This window comes from Ursus americanus, chromosome 36, assembly GCF_024610735.1.
Source record: "Ursus americanus isolate L20-20 chromosome 36, mUrsAme1.1.p, whole genome shotgun sequence".
Classification (NCBI taxonomy): Eukaryota; Metazoa; Chordata; class Mammalia; order Carnivora; family Ursidae; genus Ursus; species Ursus americanus.
In genome coordinates, this window is record NC_142162.1 from 5,147,058 (window position 1) to 5,169,686 (window position 22,629).

At 36.0% G+C, this 22,629-nt stretch overlaps 1 protein-coding gene across 3 annotated transcripts in view; it reads left to right on the forward strand.

Moving 5' to 3' along the window:
* Positions 1-22,629, forward strand: part of GALK2 (galactokinase 2) — a 104,938-nt gene that overhangs the window by 15,796 nt on the left and 66,513 nt on the right. For all 3 annotated transcript variants that reach the window (XM_045812066.2, XM_045812065.2, XM_045812067.2), the window contains exons 3-5: positions 1,986-2,109; positions 10,852-10,942; positions 13,967-14,113. In XM_045812066.2, coding sequence (XP_045668022.2) covers positions 1,986-2,109; positions 10,852-10,942; positions 13,967-14,113 — 362 coding nt within the window. The remainder of the gene's footprint in view (positions 1-1,985; positions 2,110-10,851; positions 10,943-13,966; positions 14,114-22,629) is intronic.

Here is a 22,629-nt window from a genome sequence, read left to right on the forward strand (position 1 = left end):
AAAGTTCCTTCTCTTAATTTTTTCCTCCTTTGATAAGATCTAAATTTTTGTTAATGTACTTTATTTTCTTAACTTTTCCCAAGAGAACTGAAAAAATAAAGTATTTCACATGTATCTACTGTAGCAAGTTAAGCTGTTGCATAAGGAACACACTATATTTTCCTCTTTCCCAATCCATGTGATTAATGTTAATTTTGTCCTTTTATTTTATTTTATTTTATTTTTTTGTCCTTTTATTTTAAAGATTTGTTGAAATTTTTGTTGTTAAGATTGTTTTCATGAGAGATGAGAAGATTTTGTTTGTGTTGCACGTTAAATTTGTAGATAGTGGTGAATAATCTTGATGGTTTTACATTTACTCATTGGATTAGAAGAGTACTGGGAAGCCCTTTTAAGAGTGTGGTGACCTGAAGAATCAATAGGTTCTATCAAGAGAAAATGGCATTGGGGAACTGAGGAAAAACTAGGAGTCAAGGAGAATTAAAAAGAAAACTTTCTATAGGGAAAATGTAAACATACAAAAAAGTCATTGGAATGATATAATGAACTCCCGTGTACCCAATATCTAGCTTCAATTATTATCAACTCAGGCGACTTATTTTATTTTGAAGCAAAGAATGGAGGATTTTTTAAAAAATGGGATGTTTGAGCATGGTTAAATGAGGGAGAGAGGGGGAATGGAGTAAAGCCAGTGGAGAGAGAGAGAGAGAGAGAGAGAGAGATTATAGATAACTGAGAGAGAGGAACTGATAGAGCAGATTTCGCGAGAAGGCAAGAGAGGCTGGTATTTAGGGCACCAGAAGAGGGCCACTTTGACTCTTTTAACAGCCGGCAAGGAAAAAAGAAATGATGCAGGTTCATGTAGATAAATGTATAACTTTCTCCTTGTGAACCACTATTTTATATTACTGGTTTTTTTGAAGGAAATTGGTGAGAAAGACAGCTCTGAAAACCACTTCTCCATTTGTCATTGTCAATCCATAAAAAAACCTTTTATCATTTCACTTTAAAGGACACATCAACATAGAAAGAGACTTGCTACCTGTAATAATATGTAGAATAATAATTATTTAAAAACATAATTATAATTATGCTGTTGAATTGTCTTCCATTCAGTTTGTGTTTCTTATTAGTTGGGCAGTGTTTGCCATAGGAACAATCAGGCATGAAAACCTGTCCTGGGGAAATATAAATGAGCTTGCTTATTGTGCTTATTTCTTTCTTGGATTGTTATTTTGTATCTAAATCTTATGAATAGCAACCCTGAATTTAAATAGCAACTTGGAGAAAATATTATAGTGTAATAGGAAATAAAATTCCTGCTGATGATTCATAGAAGAATTAAAATGCATAGGAGGGAATAGTTTGTTTCCCATATTTGCTTATTATATATAAAATACTGCAGATTAAAATTCTTTTTCTAGCTTCTTTTTCTTCATCCTAGCTACATCTAGCACACTCAGCATAACTTATCAATGCCAGTCTAATTTTTAGACATTTAGTTAGGCCACAAATATAAATAAAGCAAAGTCCTCAGCTTAGTGGGCGTGTTGGCTTAACAAGGAAGAGAGTGAGACTCACGTAATGTTAATATAAGCAGAGTGTGCTAAAGGCTTCAATTGTTCATATTTAACAAGGTAATATGAAAGAGCAACAGAGTAAGGTGATATTATGTTTTTTGATACTTCGTATAACTAGTTACAAAACAAAATATTTGAAGATGATCACTATGAATTAGAAAGTAGAAAAAAACTTGTGACGATGTAATTACAGAAATCTAAAAATTAGAGAAATGAATTAATATTCTAGCAGAAGTTTCTGGCTTGGGTGTCTGGGAGAATAAGAGAACGGAATCATTTCCTGTGTATCGTATTTTTATTTTCTGTTAAAACCTGGCTTGTGGTCAAGTTTTTCCTGTATGTCAACCTACTTGAGTTTCTCCTGTTTCATCTGCTAGCAATATTAAAAATTCTCTTTTTCTCTAGGAGAACATATAGATTATTGCGGATATTCTGTTCTTCCTATGGCTGTAGAACAAGATATGTTAATAGCTGTGGAACCTGTGAAAACACAAACTCTTCAACTAGCCAATACAAATCCCTTGTACCCGTGAGTATTTAGGATTGCTCCTGTGTATAATGGGTGTGTGTGTGTGTGTGTGTATTCTTATCCAAATGAACTCTTTAGAAGAAATCAAATTTGTAATAAATCATTGAATTTATTGAAAATCTGTATCTGACTTCCAAAAAAGTCTAAGGCTGCTCTTTAATATTTGTTCCTTTTTGTTCATTCGCTCGTTCATTTAAGAAACATTTCCTAAGGACTTACCATGTGTCTGACATTATTTTAGATACTAGGCCATACAAAAATGAAAATAACTCTGTCCTGTCCAGAAGGTATTTATCATCTGTTTAGGTAGCTGTCTTCAGCAAAGTCAGTGGTGATGCCTCTCTTCTGTTACTAGGGCACCCTCTAATTCTCTCGTCATAACATCTTCTCCCGCTGTATTACAATTACCTACTTACTTGCCTGTGTTCCCCCAGTAGATTGTAAACTCTGTGCCTGCATTACTGTAGCCTCTCCAGTGCTGGGAGGCTCAGTGTCAGCCTTTGAGTCTGGTGCATAATAGATAGAAGTTTCTAGTACATACGCGTTATCAAGTTAAGGACGTACTTTTTTTGCTTCCTGTTGTTTTTGAATTCGTAGTTTGCTAAGATAAAAAGAAATTTGTTAATCTGTTAATTGAATTTTATTAAATGTCTATTCAGTTTTGAAGAACAGTTTAAAAAGTATGAGTTACACTGATGGATTTTCTAATGCTGAACTGTTTTGGGGTTCCTGGGATGAGTCCTACTTGCTTATATGGACTTGATTTGCTAATTACACAAAAAGATTTGGGCATAGGATTGGCACCTTTTATTTTTGGCTTATTGTTCATTGGCCAGTTTGCCTGCAGTAATGTTTGTTCATTCAGTAAATGTTTTTTGTGTGCCTTTAATAAGGCACAATACCAGGCTGTGCAAAATACAGAAATTTCTGACTTCTTTTTTTTTTAATAATATTTTTTATTATATTCTGTTAGTCACCATACAGTTCATCCCTAGTTTTTGATGTAAAGTTCCATGATTCATTACTTGCATATAACACCTGACTTCTATACTGAATCCTTTGAAGAAAACTTCACATTGTCTCAAACACAATTTTGTGTCATTATTTGTAAACATTTAAAACTGGCTACATAATAATTTGTCATACTGATTTACTCAAATTCACTTAACCATCATGAATGTGTGGTTTCAGTTTCATTTTTTCACAAAAGCAGAGCCTGACACAGACTTGAATGTAGATAGAGTATTTGGGATATGATCCCAGGTGTGGTACTGAAACAACATGGAGAATGATTTAGGGAAGCAGAGATGAATCACTAAGGTGGGTGGCCCCTGCTCTAGGTAAGGGGCTTCATTCTACCAGGACGCCTAGGAAGCGTGCAGCCTGCCTCCCAGAATTGTCCACACGTTGTGTAGCATTCACTGCATGGAGGTACTATAATTTATCTACTCACCATTGATGGATGTTTAGATCATTTCCAGCTTTTGGCTATTATGAATAATGCTGTTGTGGATATTTATAGACAAATCTATGTGTGGACATGTATTTCATTTTTCTTGGGTAAATATCTAGGACTATCTGGTTTACCTTTTTAAGAACTTGCCTGTTTTCCAAAGTGGTTGTACCATTTTTCATTCCTACCACCAGTATATGAGAGTTCCATTTGCTCTACATTTTTCTAACATGTCTTTTTAAATTTTAGCCACTCTCATAAATGCGTACTAGTACCACATTGCGGTTTTTTATTTTAATTTCTCTAACTAATGATGTTGAACATCTTTTCATGTACTTGTCACCTAGATATCTTCTTTGCTGAAGGGCCTGTTCAAATCTTTTGCCCATTTTTAAGCAGGATTTTCATCTTCTACTATTGACCTATAAGATTTTCTTGTATGTTGTAGATACAAGTCCTTTGTCAGATTAATGTTTTACAAATATTTTCATCCAGTCTGTGATTTGGATTTTCATTTTTTTTACCATGTCTTTTGAAGAAGAATAATTTTTAGGGGTGCCTGGGTGGCACAGCGGTTAAGCGTCTGCCTTCGGCTCAGGGCGTGATCTCGGCATTATGGGATCGAGCCCCACATCAGGCTCTTCCGCTATGAGCCTGCTTCTTCCTCTCCCACTCCCCCTGCTTGTGTTCCCTCTCTCGCTGGCTGTCTCTATCTCTATCGAATAAATAAATAAATAAAATCTTTAAAAAAAAAAGAATAATTTTTAATTTTGATCAAGTCCAATTTATTGATTTTTTTTAATTGTTTGTAGTTTTTAAAAAAGATTTTATTTATTTGATATATAGAGAGAGAGCATGAGTGGAGGGGGAGGGGCGGAGAGAGAGGGAGAAGTCTCCCTGCCCACATGGGGCTCAATCCCAGGACGTTGGGATCATAACCTGAGCTGAAGGCAGATGCTTAACCGATTGAGCCACCCAGGTACTCCTCATGGTTTATAGTTTTTGACTTTTTAAGAAATCTTTGCCAAACCCAAGGCACTAAAAGTTTTTCTAGTGTTTTCTTCCAGAAATTTTACAATTTTAGCACTTACATTTACGTCTATGATCCAGTTTGAATTAATTTTTATATGTGGCATGAGGTAAGGGTTGAGGTTTATTTTTTTGCTCTTAGATATCCAATTGTTTCCTACCATTTGTTGGAAAGATCTTTTCCCATTGAAATATCTTGACAAACTTTGTTGAAAAGCAGGTGGCAATAAATGTGTGTTCTGTTTCTGGACTCTATTCTGTTTATTGAGGTATTTTATTTGTCCATCTTTTAATTTTTTTTATTTTAATTTTTTTTAGATTTTTTTTTTTAAATTTATTTGACAGAGAGAGAAAGCCAGCGAGAGAGGGAACACAAGCAGGGGGAGTGGGAGAGGAAGAAGCAGGCTCCCAGCAGAGGAGCCTGATGTGGGGCTTGATCCCAGAACGCCGGGATCACGCTCTGAGCTGAAGGCAGATGCTTAACGACTGTGCCACCCAGGCACCCAAATTTGTCCATCTTTTTAAATAAGATTTATTTCTTTATTAGAGAGAGAGCGAGAGCATGTGCATGAGCAGTGGGAGGGGCAGAGGGAGAGGGAGAGAATCTCAAGCAGACTTCCTGCTGAGCACGGAGCTCCACTCAGGGCTCAGTGTCATGACCCTGAGATCATGACCTGAGCCGAAATCAAGAGTCAGACCCTTAACCGACTAAGCCACCCAGGCTCCCCATGTATTTGTTTATCTTTATGCCAATATTACACTATATGAAAACCATCATTTTTTTTAATTAAAAATTTTTAATTTGAGTACAGTTGATATACAATATTGCATGAGTTTTATATGTACAACATAGTGATTCAACTTCTCTGTACCTTATATTCTCACAAGTGTGGCTACCATCTGTCACCATACAATACTATTAAAATATCATTGACTATATACCCTATGCTGTGCCTTTTTTCCCGGTGACTTATTCATTCCATAACTGGAAACCTGTATCTCCCACTCTCCTTCACCCATTCTGCCCATCCCCCCACTCTCTTCCTTCTGGCAACCATCAGCTTATTCCCTGTATTTATAGATCTGATTCTGCTTTTTGTTTGTTTATTCATTTGTTTTGTTTTTTTAGATCCCGCATATGAGTTAAATCATATGGTATTTGTCTTTCTCAGTCTGACTTATTTTTCTTATTGTGATATCTTCGATGTCCATCCATGTTGTTACAAATGGCAGAATCTCATCTGCTTTATGGCTGAGTAATATTCTGTTGTATATATACTACATTTTCCTTATGCATTGATCTATCATTGGACACTTAGGTCACTTCCATATCTTGACTATTGTAAATAATGCTGCAATAAACACAGGGATGCATATATCTTTTTGGAATTAGTGTTTTCATTTTCTTTGAGTAAATGTCCAGTAGTGGAATTACTGCATTGTATGATGTTTCTATGTTTAATTTTTTGAGGAACTTCCATACTGTTTTCCCCAGTAGCTGTACCAATTTATTTCCCCACCAACAATGTGTGAGGGTTCCTTTTTTTCCACATCCCGACCTTTTGATTCTAGCCATTCTGATAGGTGTGGGGTGATATATCCTTGTGGTTTTGATTTGCATTTCCGTGACGATTAGTGATGTGGATCATCCTCCCATGTGTCTGTTGGCCATCTGTGTGCCTATTCAGATCCTTTCCCCATTTTTAAATTGGATGTTTTGGGTTTTTTTGGTGTTGAGTTGTATAATTTCTTCATATATTTTGGATATTAACCCTTTATCAGATATATCATTTGCAAATATCTTCCCCCATTCAGTAGGTTGCCTTTTTGTTTTGTCGATGGTTTCCTTTGCTGTGCAAAAGCTTTTTATTTTGATGTAGTCCCAATAGTTTGTTTTTGTTTTTGTTTCCCTTGCCTGAGCAGAACTATCTAGAAAAATGCTGCTACCGCTGATGTCAGAAAAATTACTGCCTGTGTTCTCTTATGGCTTTTATGGTTTCAGATCTTACATTTAGGTTTTTAATTCATTTTGAGTTTATTTTTGTGCATGGTGTTAGAAGTGGTCCAGTTTCATTCTTTTGCATGTAGCTATCTAGTTTTCCCAGCACCATTCATTGATGACACTGCCTTTTTCCCATGGTATATATTCTTGCCTCCCTTGTCATAGATTAATTGACAATATATGTGTGGGTTTAATTCTGGGCTCTCTCCTCCATTCCATTGATCTCTGTGTCTGTTTTTGATTACTACAGATTTGTACTATATCTTGAAGTCTGGAATTGTGATACTTCAAGCTTTGTTTTTCATCCTCAAGATTGTTTTGGGTACTAGGGATCTTTTGTGATTCCATACAAATTTTAGGATTATTTGTTCTAGCTCTGTGAAAAATGCTTTTGGTATTTTGATAAGGTTTGCATTGAGTTTGTAGATTGTTTCAGGTAGTATGTACATTTTATCAGTATTAATTTCCTCCAATCTATGAACATAGGACATCTCTCCATATGTTTGTATTGTCTTCATTTTCTTTCATCAGTGGTTTATCATTCAGAGTACAGGTCTTTCACCTTCCTGGTTAATTTTATTCCTAGGTATTTTACTCTTTTCAGTGCAATTGTAAATGGGATTTTTTTCTTACTTTCTCTTTCTGCTACTTTGTTATTAGTATATAGAAGTGTTACCAATTTCTGGGTATTAATTTCATATCCTGCAACTTTCCTGAATTCATTTATTACTTCTAATAGTTTTTTGATGGAGTCTTTAGGGGTTTCTGTATGTAGCATCATGTCATCTGCAAATAGAGACAGTTTAACTTCTTCCTTACCAATATGGATGCCTCTTATTTCTTTTTCTTGTCTGATTGCTGTGGCTAGGAGCTAGGACTTGCAGCAGTATATTGAATAAAAGTGGGACAGTGGACATCTTTGTCTTGTTCCTGATCTTAAAGAGCTCTGTTTTTCACCATTGAGTATGGTGTTAGCTGTGGGTTTTCATCTATAGCCTTTATGACGTTGAGGTATGTTCCTTCAAACCCACTTTGTTGAGAGTTGTTATCATGAACAGACGTTGAATTTTGTCAAATGCTTTTTCTGCATCTGTTGAATTGATCCTATGATTTTTATCCTTAGATTTGCTGATGTGGTTTATGATGCTTATTTGCAAATATTGACTCGTCCTGCATCCCCAGAATAAATCCTATTTGATTGTGGCGAATGATCCTTTTTAAAAAATTTAAATTCAATTAGCCAACTTATTATTATTAGTTTCAGATGTAGAGTTCAGTAATTCATCAGTTTCATATAATACCTAGTGCTCATCACATTACATGCCCTCCTTAATACCCTTCACCCAATTACCCCATCCCCCACCAGCCTCCCCTCCAGCAATCCTCAGTTTGTTTCCTATAGTTAAGAGTCTGTCATGCTTTGTCTCCCTCTCTGATTTCTTTCCATTCTGTTTTCCCCTCTCTTCCCCTATGATCTTCTGTGGTGTTTCTTATATTCCGCATATGAGTGAAACCATATGATAATTGTCTTTCTCTGATTGACTTATTTTGCTCAGCATAACACCCTCCAGTTCCATCCATGATGTAAATGGTAAGTATTCATCCTTTCTGACAGCTGAGTAATATTCCAATTGTGTGTATATGTATATATACATATATGTATATATGTACACACACACACACACACACACACACACCCCCCACATCTTCTTTATCCATTCGTCAATGGACATCTCAGCTCTTTTCATAGTTTGGCTATTGTGGACATCCTTTTAATGTATTGGTGAATGTGGTTTGCTAATTGAAAACTGTAGCTTTATAAGAAATCCTGGAATCACGTTGTGTAAGTCCTCTAACATTGTTTGTCTTTTTCAAATTTATTTTGGCTATTCTAGATCTTTTGCATTTCCTTATTAATTTTGGAATCAGATATTCAACTTCTGTGAGAGTACACTGGGATTTTTATTGGGGTTGTACTGAATGTAGAGATCAATTTGGGAAGAACTGACATCTTAATAGTATTTACTCCTCCAATCCATGAACATGTATATCTGTCCATTTATTTAGGTCTTCTTCAATTTTTCTTAGAAATAGTTTGTTATTTGTAAGGGTATCTGTCTTGTACATTTTTCTCAAACTTTTCTCTAAATATTTATTTTTTTATAATATTGTTTTTGTAAATGATCTAGCCCAGTGCCCGTCACACACAGGGTAGACACTGGGCAAATGTTTTTTGGAAGAACAGGTGAATCAATGAATAAAATGTATAGGTGGAAATTATCAATGTAGTAAGTCATAATTGCTCATTTTCAGGACTTTCCCCTAGATTCTGTAACATGGATGCAAGAGCGGAGAAAGCAGATGGGTGATACAATGTAGGAATTGGTGGGAAAATGTGTGCTTGTTTTTTTGAATCTTTGAAAATGGTAGGGCAGAGAGGCAAGACAGGGATGCTTGAAAGAACAGACATGAAATCACTAATCAAAGGGAAGTTTTTTCTATGACATTTAAGCTATGTTTCTAATTCTGTAGGAACTGGCGCTTTTCAGCTTTTTCCTGGGTATTTCTCACGTAGCTTCCTACATCTGTACAAATTTCCTCCTCTATTTTTTTCAATATACCACTGCCCCTGACTGCTTTCTGGTTTTCTTTTCTTTGTGGTGACTTTCAAGATCTTTGCTTAGCTAGGAAAAGAACCTGATCAGTTTTGCTAACATATTTTTTCTGCTTTACAAATTCTGTGAACTCTTGTTGACTGTGGGCAATATATTTTAACTTCGGTAGGTACAGTAAAATGCTTGTGAGCTAGAGTCATACTGTGTATGTCCTTGGGGAGTCACTAAACCTCTCTGAGCTGCCAGGAAGGCCTCCTCTCTTCACTGTAATATGCTGATTATAGAGATGATGCCCTCTTGGTCTCATATCCCATTCCATATTATACACCATCATGTGACAGTAATGTGTGATCATAATTTGTGTTCATGTTGTCGCAACTTAGCTTATGAAAAGATAAGCCCTTTGCCTTTTACCTTTATAATCCTATGAATGCCTTGCATGCTTAAATATTTTTCTTAGGACATGATGTATCCATGTTATTGAGTTAAGATAATTCATGGAGGGCACCTTCTACAGTGACTGGCATATAATAGGTATTTAGTAAACCATGTGAAGAGCATTCAGTCAATATGGGGAACGTTGCTTATTTCCTCACTTTTTAATTGACCCCCTCCTCCTCCATTTCACATATTTTGTCCTTTGGCTGATTTAGAAACCTTTTTATCAATTTTTCATTTTGAGATAATTTTTGACTTAACAAAGAACTCACAAAAATAATACAAGGAATTCACACACATCAACTGATATGTCCTCAGTTCATGATATCAAGGAGACACATGATGTACCTTTATTGATGTTAATTTTGATCATTTGGTTAAGATGGTGTCTGCCAGATTACTTTGCCATAAAGTTACTATTTTTTCCCTTTGCAATAAGTATTTGATGGGGAAATACTTGGGGTCAATGTAAATATTTTGTTTCTTATCAAATTTTTACTCCCTAACTTTAGCATCCATTGATGATTCTTCCCTGAAACAATTATGATGGAGTTTGCCACATAGTGATTTTTTGATTTCCATCATTTTTACTTCATCTATTATTTGACATTTTACTCTAAGAAAGAGGTTTTCCTTCTCCTTCATTTAGGTAGTTTTTCGTTTGTTAATTTATATCAGTATAAGATTCATGGAATCTTATTCAACGAGTTATGATCCATTAGAATCATCGTTATTTGTTTTGTTTTTTCCATCTTCTCCTTAAACTGTGCAGATGGTAAAATTGGAGGGTGGCAAAGAGTGTGGGGAGAGAAGGCTTTGAGTACCGTTATAGTTAGAGGTATGCCAAACAGCAAACCCCAAGGATAAGCATTTATGTTTACATCAGCTTAACAAGGACCATCATGAAATAAAAAGTGGTGTAGAACATGCTGAAATATATTGGTTCCTCTCAGTTTCCGGAAATAAAAAGGGTCAGTCGGAAGTAGGTTAATTGTTAAGGTCACTACAACTTCCCTTACTTTTTAGCATGTGGGGATGTTTGTTGTTTTGGGGTAGACTGTAAAGTACATAGATGAAAATAAATGGAGAATGAAATTTCAGTGTCACTCTCATGGCACAAGATGGCAGCAGTCAGCCATTGATGTTGCAGCCGTGGGTTTTTGCAGCCTGTAGACTTAAATTAATGGTGTCTTTTGTTTTTGCAGGGACTTCAGTACTAATGCTAATAATATTCAGATTGACAAAACCAAGCCTCTATGGCACAACTATTTCCTATGTGGATTTAAAGGAATTCAGGTAAATCAGTTTATAAGGCAACTACTAGCTGTTGAACTTACGATGTGTATTATATATCAAGTTTTATTTTATTTATTATGTATTTTTTGTCACCTTGCAATGCTAACTGATGTTTCTGTTCTATTTTGCTAATTTACGTATTTTAGAGGATGAGGTAGATAAGACCATTCCTGTGTGGTGTTCACAGGGGGCAGTAATGGCAGTTCATAAACCAGTTTTATCTGACAAAAGTCCTTCTCTTTTTAAAGTCTTTGTTCAAATTTTCTTTTGAAGGATACAGTCTCGTAATACATTTGTTCTAATGATATGTAGGTATGTACTGTAATAGGATTTAGTCAGACAGCCCTAGGTTTGAATGTGAGCTCTACTCAGCCGTGTTAATTCAGTTCAACCTCTTTAAGTGTCAGGTTTGTTATCTGTGTAATGATCTCCTTGCTATCCAACAAAGAGTTGTTACAAGGATTACACAGTGCTTGACACATAGTAGGCATTCAATAAATAAACAACTAGTATTGTTATTACCACTTCAGGTAGGGTTAAAAAGATGTAGTGAAGTTTGTTAGAATAAGTATTTTCCTTAGAAACATTGAGTAATTATCAGGGATATCTCTAATGTCATGGGCAAGAACAAGAAAATGAAATATTTCTACTTTTTCTCCAAATTAAAAAAGTGTAAGGACAAAAAGAAAATTGATTTGCTTAATCAGTTTGATTTGTTAAAACCCAGGTTTTAGAGAGCTTGTGTTCCTTACTGTCTGGTGGTCCTATCTGAAGCTTTGTCACAAGTAGCCTAGGACTGACTCAGTGGCATATCCATTCCAGGAAAGCATCACATTTATTTCTGATGTGTAGTCCTGCACTCGAATTATGGTGATTCTGGTCTTAGAGTTCCTGCATTCATTTCTTCTCTCCTTTCCTTCACCCTCCCTTCCTTCCTTTTCTTTCTTTCTTTCTTTCTTTCTTTCTTTCTTTCTTTCTTTCTTTCTTTCTTTCTTTCTTTCTTTCTTTCTTTCTTTCTTTCTTTCTTTCTTTCTTTCTTTCTTTCTTTCTTTTTCTTTCTTTCTCTTTCCCTTCTTTCTTTCTCTTTTTTTATTTTTCTTTCTTCTTTATCCAGACACATGGTAATAACTTATGGGAGGAGGTATTGGCAGCTAGTAAATCTTCAAGTTATTTGGCTTATCATATACATTAGTGGGAATTACAGTATTTGGAAGAATTTGCCTGGCAAATGCAATTTGATCGTCCTTCTAGCAACATGCCTTTTATAACATATGGGTAAAATGACCTAAATACTGCTTGTTGCTTTGTGTTGTTTTTGAGAATTTGGGGTCTTAAAGCGTTCCTTTTGGTTTGACAACTTAATGTGCAAAAGTAGGTTTGTAGAGCGAATTTTTGGGCAGAGAAGTAATTTAAATGTTAGCCTGTTTAGAAAACTTCAAATTCAAATACTAGAAAATATCAGAGGATAATCTGTTTATATTAAATTGAACATGTTATCCTTTTGGAATAGAGCTATTACAGAATTTGGCAAAATCCATTTACGTTTTTGAATCTGTTGTACATTTTAATTTAAACACTGCGTGATAAGTTTGTGAGTATGATTCACATTCAAGATACACTGTGGATTAGTTTATGGTTAAATATATAGCATTCTCCAAGGATTCTTTTTTTTTTTTAAACAAGCTGTGTGATGTTCTGTATGAAAGGGCATTGGCAGCAGCAGTGTTTCAGTTTATAATTTGTTTGTATTTCTGGAAAGGAAATTTTTAGATGACTTGAAATCAAGAAGAGAAGTACATCCAACAGAATCTCTTTTTTTGTGGTGTGTGAGTTTTGCCAACATAGGAAAAAAGGACAAAAAAAATTAAGGAAAAAAAGCAGCCTTTAATTTGCAGAGTTTTGTTGTTACTTTGGTTATTCTAACTAGTTTATTGAAATTTCTCCCTAGAATAATATATATGATGAAATGCATAATTATGTAATATAATATTATTTTGTACTTTGCTCTTGAGCTGTTTGAGTAATTTGCAGACATGATGGTATTTTTTTCTTGAAGAGGACGTGGCCTTGAATTTATTTTTAATCCTAAACCACAAAGGTTATGATATAATATCATCTAAAGTGTCATCCTAGATATTCATCTAAGTATCCTAGAGATTTCCATCTTTAGATTGAAGTCTCATTATTTCTTTGGACTTTCCTAGTTGTAGAAATGAGAGTTTCTCTATTTTGTTTAGAGTTTGTGTTCTCATTTGTGGCTGAATTCTAATTTGGCTGTCTTGAAAGCTACCATATGGCTTAACTGTATCTATAAACTCTAGTAAAAATCTGGATTTCCTCATATAGCTGACTTACATTAAATCATAGTGACAGTATGCTGGCCCGTGTTTCTGACTGCAGTAGAGAAGTTCTCAACCAGAAATCAGAGACCTGGGTCCTACTTCCAGCTCCCTATATGTAATGTTGGAAAAAATTTTTAATCTTTTGGTACGTAGGTTTTTCCATATGTAAAATGTAACCGAAGTGGTTGAGAACACTTTTTCTTCAGAGAAACTTCTGAAAAAAATACTCAATAGAAACAAGCCACTGCTTGGTGTTAGACTTTTACAGTCATATTGTGTTGGGCTGTGCTACATGGAGATTTAACCTGCCTCGCTAATATTGTGTATTTCTTTTCTTGCTACTTGAGAAATTGAATCATAATTGTTTAATTTTTTTTTAACATTTGTTCAAATCAGTTAATGTTCAAGAAAAAGATCATTCAAGACAATTTTAGGAAATGGATCAATAGCTTTTTGTTGAACAAACTAAAAAATAATCTTCAGATTACTGAACCCTGTGGCCAAGAACCATTAAATGAAATGTCATGTATAGACTCAACTCAATTGAATTGCACAAGTAGTTTCTACAAATAGTGTAATAAGTCCATTGATAAATGTTTGCTCTCTGGGGAATGAAAGAATGTTTTGCTACCCTCGAATCCAACACCGAAGTTACTAGCACTGTTTTTCCTTCTATTCTTAGGAACACTTTGGTCTTAGCAACCTGACTGGAATGAATTGCTTGGTGGATGGAAACATCCCACCAAGTTCTGGACTCTCCAGCTCCAGTGCTTTGGTCTGTTGTGCTGGCTTGGTGACACTCACAGTGCTGGGAATGAACCTATCCAAGGTAACCAGCTTCAATGTGTTAGCCTCACGGAACTCTCTTTCTAAAGCCATTAGTATCTGAATTTCAAAATTATAATGTCTTCCTTTGAGTAAAACCTTTGTCTTACCTGAAAGGACTCTACACATGGGCATGCACTGTAGCCCGACAAATTAATAAGTGCTGCTTGTGGTTAACTACTATAAAGTATCTGATACTTTGCAAATAGTGAGCAGATCTATGAATAACTGTATTAAAATGCTCTTATGCTCTAACATTAAGTGTGGAGTGCATGGATATCTTTTTGGATCACCTCACTAACAAGTTCAGTTTAGACCAAGAAATTGTAGGCCTCATAGTTGGACCTGCTTATTTTCAACCAAAACCTTAAATTAAATATTTGACAGGCACTGGGTAAAAGGGTAAAGACGAGGCAATAAAGGAACTGAACAGCATATCTGTTTATACCAGCAGGTTAGTCACTGAAATAAACTTTAAAAAAAAAAATATTGCATTACAAAGAGGAAATGCTTATTTAAAGGAAACGTAAATCCTACAAAAGGTCAGAAAGCCTCAACTTTACAAGTTCACATAAATCTCTGACTTTGCAGTTCAGAGCAGGTGTGCTCAGCTTTAATTAATGCTTTGGAGTTCTGGTTCAAACAAAATGTTATCATAGGTTCTTTTTTATCCCATGCTCACGTACTACCACATTTATAGATGGTGTGGGGAGGGCATCAGGCAGATCAAGAGAAAGTCAGCCACATGCTTGGTCTGTCTTCCATCTATTTAAACTTTCAGTCTGAAAATTGTATATGTAAGAGGAAAGAAGGAAATAAAGGAGAAGACAAAGTCTCAGATAGAATTCTCTTCGACTGTCATGTGTAAATATATATTAGTTAGCCCTTTGTAAGCTATGGCTTATTTGGTGGGAAGGGCAACTTGTTTTTTGTGATTGACAGGTAAGAAAGCAAGGGAAAGAAAGTCCATATGTGAAATGTGGTTCCACTGGTACTATGTTTAATCTGATGGTTTATTTGTTTATTCCTTTGGTCATCATTCAACCATTATTTATTTAGTGGCTACTTTGTACCAGGTAATATTCAAAGCATTGGAGCTATAATAGGTCCCGTTTTAACCCTCACACTGCTTATGATCTGAAAGGGGAACAGAGACAAGTAACAGGCAACTATAATAGAGTGTGATAAGTGGATAAGTAGTGTGCTATGGGAGCACACTAAATGCAGATTCAGAGAGCATGGGGCATCTAAGCTGAGACACAAGGATTAGTAGATGTTTGTTGAGAAATAGTGATAGCATGAAAACACTGGTAACATCAGTAGGCATGTATCAGGTGGAGGGAACCTTATGTGGGAATATCTAGAATAAGAGTGATCATAGATTGTTAGAGGAACTAAAAGGGGCTTAATTCGGCTGTAGTAATTTGGATGACAGGAGACCAGATGCTGGGGCTTGTAAGCCATGTTGAAGAATTTGGGCTTTATCTTGATAGCAGTGTAAAATCATTTCAGGCTTTTAGGAAGAGGGTAACATGATCACACCTATATTTTAGAAAGATCACTCTGGCTCTATTATAAAATCTAGATATGAGGGTAGTGATAATGTCAGTAGTAGGGAAATGATTTGGTCTAGGGAAATGGCAGTGAGAATGGAGAGACCCGGATCATAGACTTAAAGTACATCTCAGACAGAATCAGTAAGACTTGATCATTGATTGGGTATGGGGATGGGGGACAGAGAAGAGTCAAGGATTTTACCCAGGTCTCCGGCTTGGTGTGATTTGTTGGAATAAGGAATATAGAATAGAAATTGAAATGTTGAGTAGGGGGACTCTGTGGGCACGCTGATAGAGTTATCTAGTATTTAGTCACAAACAATATCCTTGAAGGTTAGGAGGAAGATCTGGAGTTGAGATGGTCCATTTGAGAGTCATTAATATATAATTGGGTTTTTAAGCCATAGGAGTGGAGAAGAACAACCAGTGGAAGAGTGTAGGTAGGAAGATAAGGAACTCTCTAAGACGAGGATCTGACAAGCATGAACATTTGAGGGATGGGCTGAGGAAGAGATGTCCACTGAAGAGACTGAGAAGTAATCAGATAGATAAGAGGAAAAAAAGATGAGGCAACACCAAAGACAAGGAAGAGAATATTTCATGAAAGCAGTGGTTTTATTTTTTTTTTTAAAGATTTTATTTATTTATTCGACAGAGATAGAGACAGCCAGCGAGAGAGGGAACACAAGCAGGGGGAGTGGGAGAGGAAGAAGCAGGCTCATAGCGGAGGAGCCTGATGTGGGGCTCGATCCCACAACACCGGGATCACGCCCTGAGCCAAAGGCAGCTGCTTAATGACTGAGCCACCCAGGCACTCCCGAAAGTAGTGGTTTCAAATGCTACTGGGATGTCAAGTAAGACAAGGACTAAGAAGCATCCATTGGATTTAGCATCAGAGAAGTTAAAGAAATCTTGGCAAGAACAATTTAAAATAGGAATGAGTTAAAGGGTCTGTGAGAGGTGAGAAAGTGGAAAAGTTCAGTGGATACAAAAAATCTGGTCGTGCCTGGTGAAAGAGATAATCTGATGTCTGTGGTGGGGGTGAGGTCAAGGAATTCATTTATTTATTAATAAGAGGATTAGTGAAACTTAATTTTTTGCATTTTTTTTTGGCCTTTAATGGTGTAAATATCTAAGGGAAAAGAAGAAAAAGTGATGAAGAAAAAGAAACTTTGGAATTAATTTTGGCTGTCTCTGTGTTTTCAAAGTAAAAAATAGCAAATGTATGAGCATAAAAAGAGACACATGGATCAACGGGACAGAGTAAAGAGCCCAGAAATAAACCCATGCACATATGGTCAGTTATTTTATGACAAAAGAGTTAAGAATATACAATGGGGAAAGGATAGTCTCTTCAATAATTGATGTAGGGTAAAACTGGACAGCCACCTGCGAAAGAATGGAAACTGGACTGCTGTCTTACACCATACACAAAAATTAATTCAAAATGGATGAAAAACTTAGAATAAGACCTGAAACCATAAAACTCCTAGAAGAAAACATAAGTGTTAAGCTCCTTGACATTGGTGCTGGTAATGATTTTTTGAATTTGACAACAAAAGCAAAAGTACAAAAGCAAAAATAAACAAGTGGGACTACATCAAAATAAAAAGCTTTTGCACAGCAAAGGAAATCACCAACAAAAGAAAAGGGCAATCTATCAAACGGGAAAAAATATTTGACAATTATTTATCTGCTAAGGTGTTAATATCCAAAATATATAAAGAACTCATAAAACTCAATAGCATAAAAACAAACAATATGATGAAAAATGGGCAGTGTCTGAATAGACATTTTTCCAGAGAAGACATACATATAGGCAACAGACACATGAAAAGATGTTCCACATCACTTATCATCAGGGAAATGCAAATCTAAACCACAATGAGATATCACCTCACACCTGTCAGAATGGCTAGTATCAAAAAGATAAGAAATAGGGGCACCTGGGTGGCACAGCGGTTAAGCGTCTGCCTTCAGCTCAGGGCGTGTCCCGGCGTTATGGGATCAAGCCCCACATCAGGCTCCTCCGCTATGAGCCTGCTTCTTCCTCTCCCACTCCCCCTGCTTGTGTTCCCTCTCTCGCTGGCTGTCTCTGTCAAATAAATAAATAAAATCTTAAAAAAAAAAAAAGAAATAAGTTGTTGGTGAAGATGTGTAGAAAAGGGAATCCTTGTGCACTGTTAGTGGGAATGTAAATTGGTGCAGCCATTATGGAAAACAGTATGGATGTTCCTAACAAAATTAAAAATAGAGCTACCATATGCTCCAGCAATTGCATTTTTGGGTATTTATCTGAAGAAATTGAAAACATTAACTTGAAAAGATATATGCACCCCTATATACATTGAAGCGTTATTTGCAATAGAGGTACAGAAACAACCTAAGTGTCTGTTGATGGGTGAATGGATAAAGAAAATGTGGTATATATGTACAATGACGTATTAGTTAACCATAAAAAAGAGTGAAATCTTGCCAATTGCAGCAACATGGAGGGAACTTGAGAGCATTGTTCTAAGTGAAATAAGTCAGACAGGAAAGACAGATATGTATGATTTCACTTGTGCAATCTAAAAATTTTTTTTAATGTTTTATTTTATTGCTTTCTCTTTTAGACAGGGAAAGAGAGGTGGGGGGAAGGGCATAGGGAGGGAGAGAATCTCAGGCAGACTCCACACCCAGTGTGGAGCCCAATGTGAGGTTTGATCTCACAACCGTGAGATCATGACCTGAGCTGAAATCAAGAGTTGGATGCTTAACCGACTAAGCCACCCAGGAGCCCTTAAAATTTTTTTAAAAACCCAAGCTAATAGATATAGAGAACAAATTAGTTGTTGCCAGAGGTGGTGGTTGGGGGATAGGCGAAGTGGGTAGAGGGAATCAAAAGGTACAAACTTCCGGTTATAAAATAAATAAATCATGGGATGTAATGTATAGAATGGTAACTATAGTTAACAGTACTGCATTGCATATTTGAAAGTTGCTAAGAGAGTAAATCTTAAAGGTTCTCATCACAAGAAAATAAAATTCTATAACTATGTATGGTGATGGATGTTAACTAGACTTATTGTGATGATCATTTCACAATATATATAGATATCAAATCATTACGTTGCATACCTGAAACATTTAAGTATGTTAGTTTTACCTCAATTAAAAAATTGAATAAAAAATAGCAAATATACTTTTATCAGAACTGACTCCATTGCCTAAAGGGAACAATATGTATATCCTAGATTTCCCTGCTAGTCTAAGTTGCACTGACAATGCTTATGTTTCATAGGGGCTTAGCATCATTATTTAGGAGAGTTTCTTTGCTGTAGTGACATAGAATCTTAATTGAAAGGAAGCCTGATTTCCTCAGAGTCTTTATAGTTAAGTGCCAGTTGTTGACATAGTACGTAAGAGCTCAATGGACTTTAGAGATGAGCTAGTTCAAATTTTTTTTTAAACTGATGTATCAGTCAGCGTCCAATAAGAAACAAATGGCACAGAGGGTATAACTGAAGACAGTTTAATAAAGAGACTATTTATAGAGATGTGAGCAGGGTCAAGGGAACCAACTAGGAAGAGTTCCCTTGTGAAACCAGAAGCTATTATACTTAGGAGCTATGGCTGTAGAGTAACGTTGCCAGAGATGCAATGAGGCAGGGGTAGAGTGAAGTGGGTAGGAATGGCAGTGAGTGGGAATGGGCGAGGGGAGTTGTCCATAGAGATCAGTCTTCTGGGGTATAGAAAAGTGTGACAATGGAGGGACGGAAAGGCAAATGGAGAATAACCAGCCTATCTGATAAGAAAGATAAGTCCCACAAGAGAGACTGGCGACTAATCTCTTCCAGTTGATGAATAATCCCCTTCCAATTAATCTGTACATCCAGTAGTCCTGTTAAATTGCAGATAATAATTGCTGCAAATGAGATACAAGTAGATACGGAATTTGTTAACTCGTTAATAAATGAAATGTTGTATGTCTGAAGCCACTAAAACAAGATGGCTAGTCACCCAGAAATTCTGGAAGACCGAAATTATGAATGAGAAGGAAACTGGCAGAAGGGAATATGGTGTAATAAAAAGACCTGTGAAATAGAAAAGGCTAGAGACTTCTGGTTTCAAGATGCCAGAACAAAGAGCATATCTACTCTTTCTTTCTCCAGCCCTCATTTATTTTTCTTTTCTCAAAAAAAATCATCCCCAAACAATAGGGGAAGCAGGAAAACAGAGGCACAGTTTTCATCTTTGATAAATCAAGGAGACGTAAATAACCCTAAACCACAAGATACAAAGATGGAAAGTAGGTGGAAGGATGGTGCATGACTTAGCAGAATGAAGAAAGGTCAGAGCCAAGTGCCTGTGGAAGGAAGTGCAGATGGAAGGCAAGTTGACTTACAGCTGTTTGGAAAGGCTTAGGAATTCGAGGCACCCAGTACCATAGAAAGTAGGGTGACATGGTGGGTGGGAATCTATTTGAAAGCTTTTATGAGGAGAAGATAGACCTTCAGAGCCTACTCTTAACTCCCTCAGCAAGGAGACCATTTCCTCCCACTTTTGCAGGAATCTCTGGAGAAACAATCAGAGATAGTCTGGCCACACTGAGCACTGAGAAAGGCCGGATGAGAACAGAATTGAAAACGGGGGGATTAAAGGACATTCTACATCTGAACAGTGAAATTTCCAACTCCCTTCCTGTTCTCAGCTCTGTCATACCAGCAGCCTTACCATTCCATATCCCACTAGGAATACTGAAAGATTCTTCTCAGAAGAAATGGAACCATCCTGGAGAAGAGACCTATAGATACTGACATTTGGTGACTTCCTTGCACAAAAATTCTCCAGCTACTCTATGACCCAATTAGAGGCCCACTTATAAATCACCTTTCTAGTGACTCACTCTTAAATATGATAGGGTATCAAAAGATAATCAGACTTTGGAAGAAAGCCTCCAACATGAAGCACACAAACAATCAAAGAAACAAGGATTAAAAAGGTACTCAGAGAAAACAGAGACAATGCTGAGAGCAGAAGAATGCTTCAAAGAAGCCATGGTATTCTCAGAGAGATCAAAGAAAATGTTGAAAAAAGAACAGAGTTTCATTTTTTGAAAAGGAAAAATAAGAAAGAGTTTTTGAATATTAAAAATATGACAGCTAAAACAAAAGTTTCAGTGAAAGGATTTGAAGAACTCTCTGATAGGGAAAAAAAGAGAGGGGCAATAAGAGAGAGAACGATAGGAAAATTTGTAGATCAATTCTAGAAATTCAGTATCCAACTAGTCAGGAGAAAAATATAGAAGACTATATTTAAAAAAAATAATATTTCTGTAAAGTGAAAAATGAATTCTCAAATTGAAAGGTGCTGATTGGGTGTTCAGTATAATAAATGAAAATAAACAAATTATATCTCCACAATTTTTTTTTTAATTTTTAAAAAAGAAAAGAGAAAAAACAAAGTACATCATCTGGGAATTTTGAAACTTGAGTGTTAATAGAAAACACACTAACAGCTGATTGAGAGAAGAGGAGAGAAGAGAAAAGAAGGGAATGAAAGTTAGTTTATCCAAAACAGTTTTGGAAAACAGAAGGCAATAGAGTAATATAATGAATTATCATCTTTTGAGTTATAATCTTCAAAATATAAATGAATTCTAGCTTAGAATAAATGAATTGATGAAGTATAAAGATAGAATAAAACAGTCTCAGACATGCAGCCTAAAGCCTATAGAAGGTAATTCACCAAAACTAGGGAATAAACCAAGAAAGATGACATGGGGACTAGGAAATGGGAAATCCATACGGGAGAGAGGCGTTGGGTATTTATAGAACATTGGTTAAGGGAAAATCCAACATACCGCCCATGACACCCGGAAGCTTTAGGGAACAGTACAGTTTAGAACCAGAAGACGGAGGGAAAAAATGAACTGATAAATATTATCAGGGGAAAAAAAAGTGATAAATCTGACATGTTTGACCATATGGAAAATGGGCTGAGAGTGATTTTACAGCGTTATTGTAGGGGATAGGAAGGCTTAGCTAGACATGCAAATACGACTAAGCAAATGAGGAAATAAGGCAATTATTAAATATAGGAAAAATATATAAAAAAAAATAGTTCCAGAAAGGAAATCAGCAATTTTTCATGACTTGGCTCATAACTCTAGTCTCAATACACTGAATACGGATTTAACCAAAATTTTGGCATAAATTTAGATTGGGAGGTAGGGAAAGGAGAGTCTAAGAGAGCTAAAATCCTTACTGACCCTAATGTGAAGGCTGTAGATAAAGTTTAAAATGGAATAATGAGGAGACAGCATTTTACTCAGCTTATTTGGTAATTTAAAACAAGAGCTAAGAGTGGGAAATGTTTGACTCAGGGCACGCTGCATTGGGGGTGGGGGTGAAAGTGGGGAGAGTTATGGACTGGTTTTGTTGTTTTAAGCCTTGTAGCTTTGATCTTTTAGATTATGTGCATATATCCCTTCTGCAAAAGTAAAAATTAACTGAAAATAAAGAAAAAGATGGCAAGAAGGGGTGAATGGAATGAAAAGGTAAGGAGGGGGGCACTGGAGGGTGGATATGAAGATGCAGGAAGGGATTCAAGGCGTCACAGTTTGAGATTGAGAACAGATGAGCTGTTGGGGCCAGACCAAATCAGAACCGCCTAGGGAGAGGCTTGCTGATGGGTTTTGGGTGAAAGGGTCCAAGAAAATACAGGCAACGTCCACTTAACATGAGTCCATTCCAAAAATCAGTTGTTCTGTAAAAAATCATAGGCCTAATTCTTATTATTTTGAGTAGGAGAAATTATAATGCATTACTCCTCAACTCAGAGCCGCTACCTAATTTCCTACAATGTTACAAAAACACAGTAAAAATTCCTTTCTGTAAGTAACACAGAAATACAGTGAAAAAATACTTAAAACAATATTCTAGAACATGAAACAATTAATTTGGTTGTTAAGAAGCAGTTA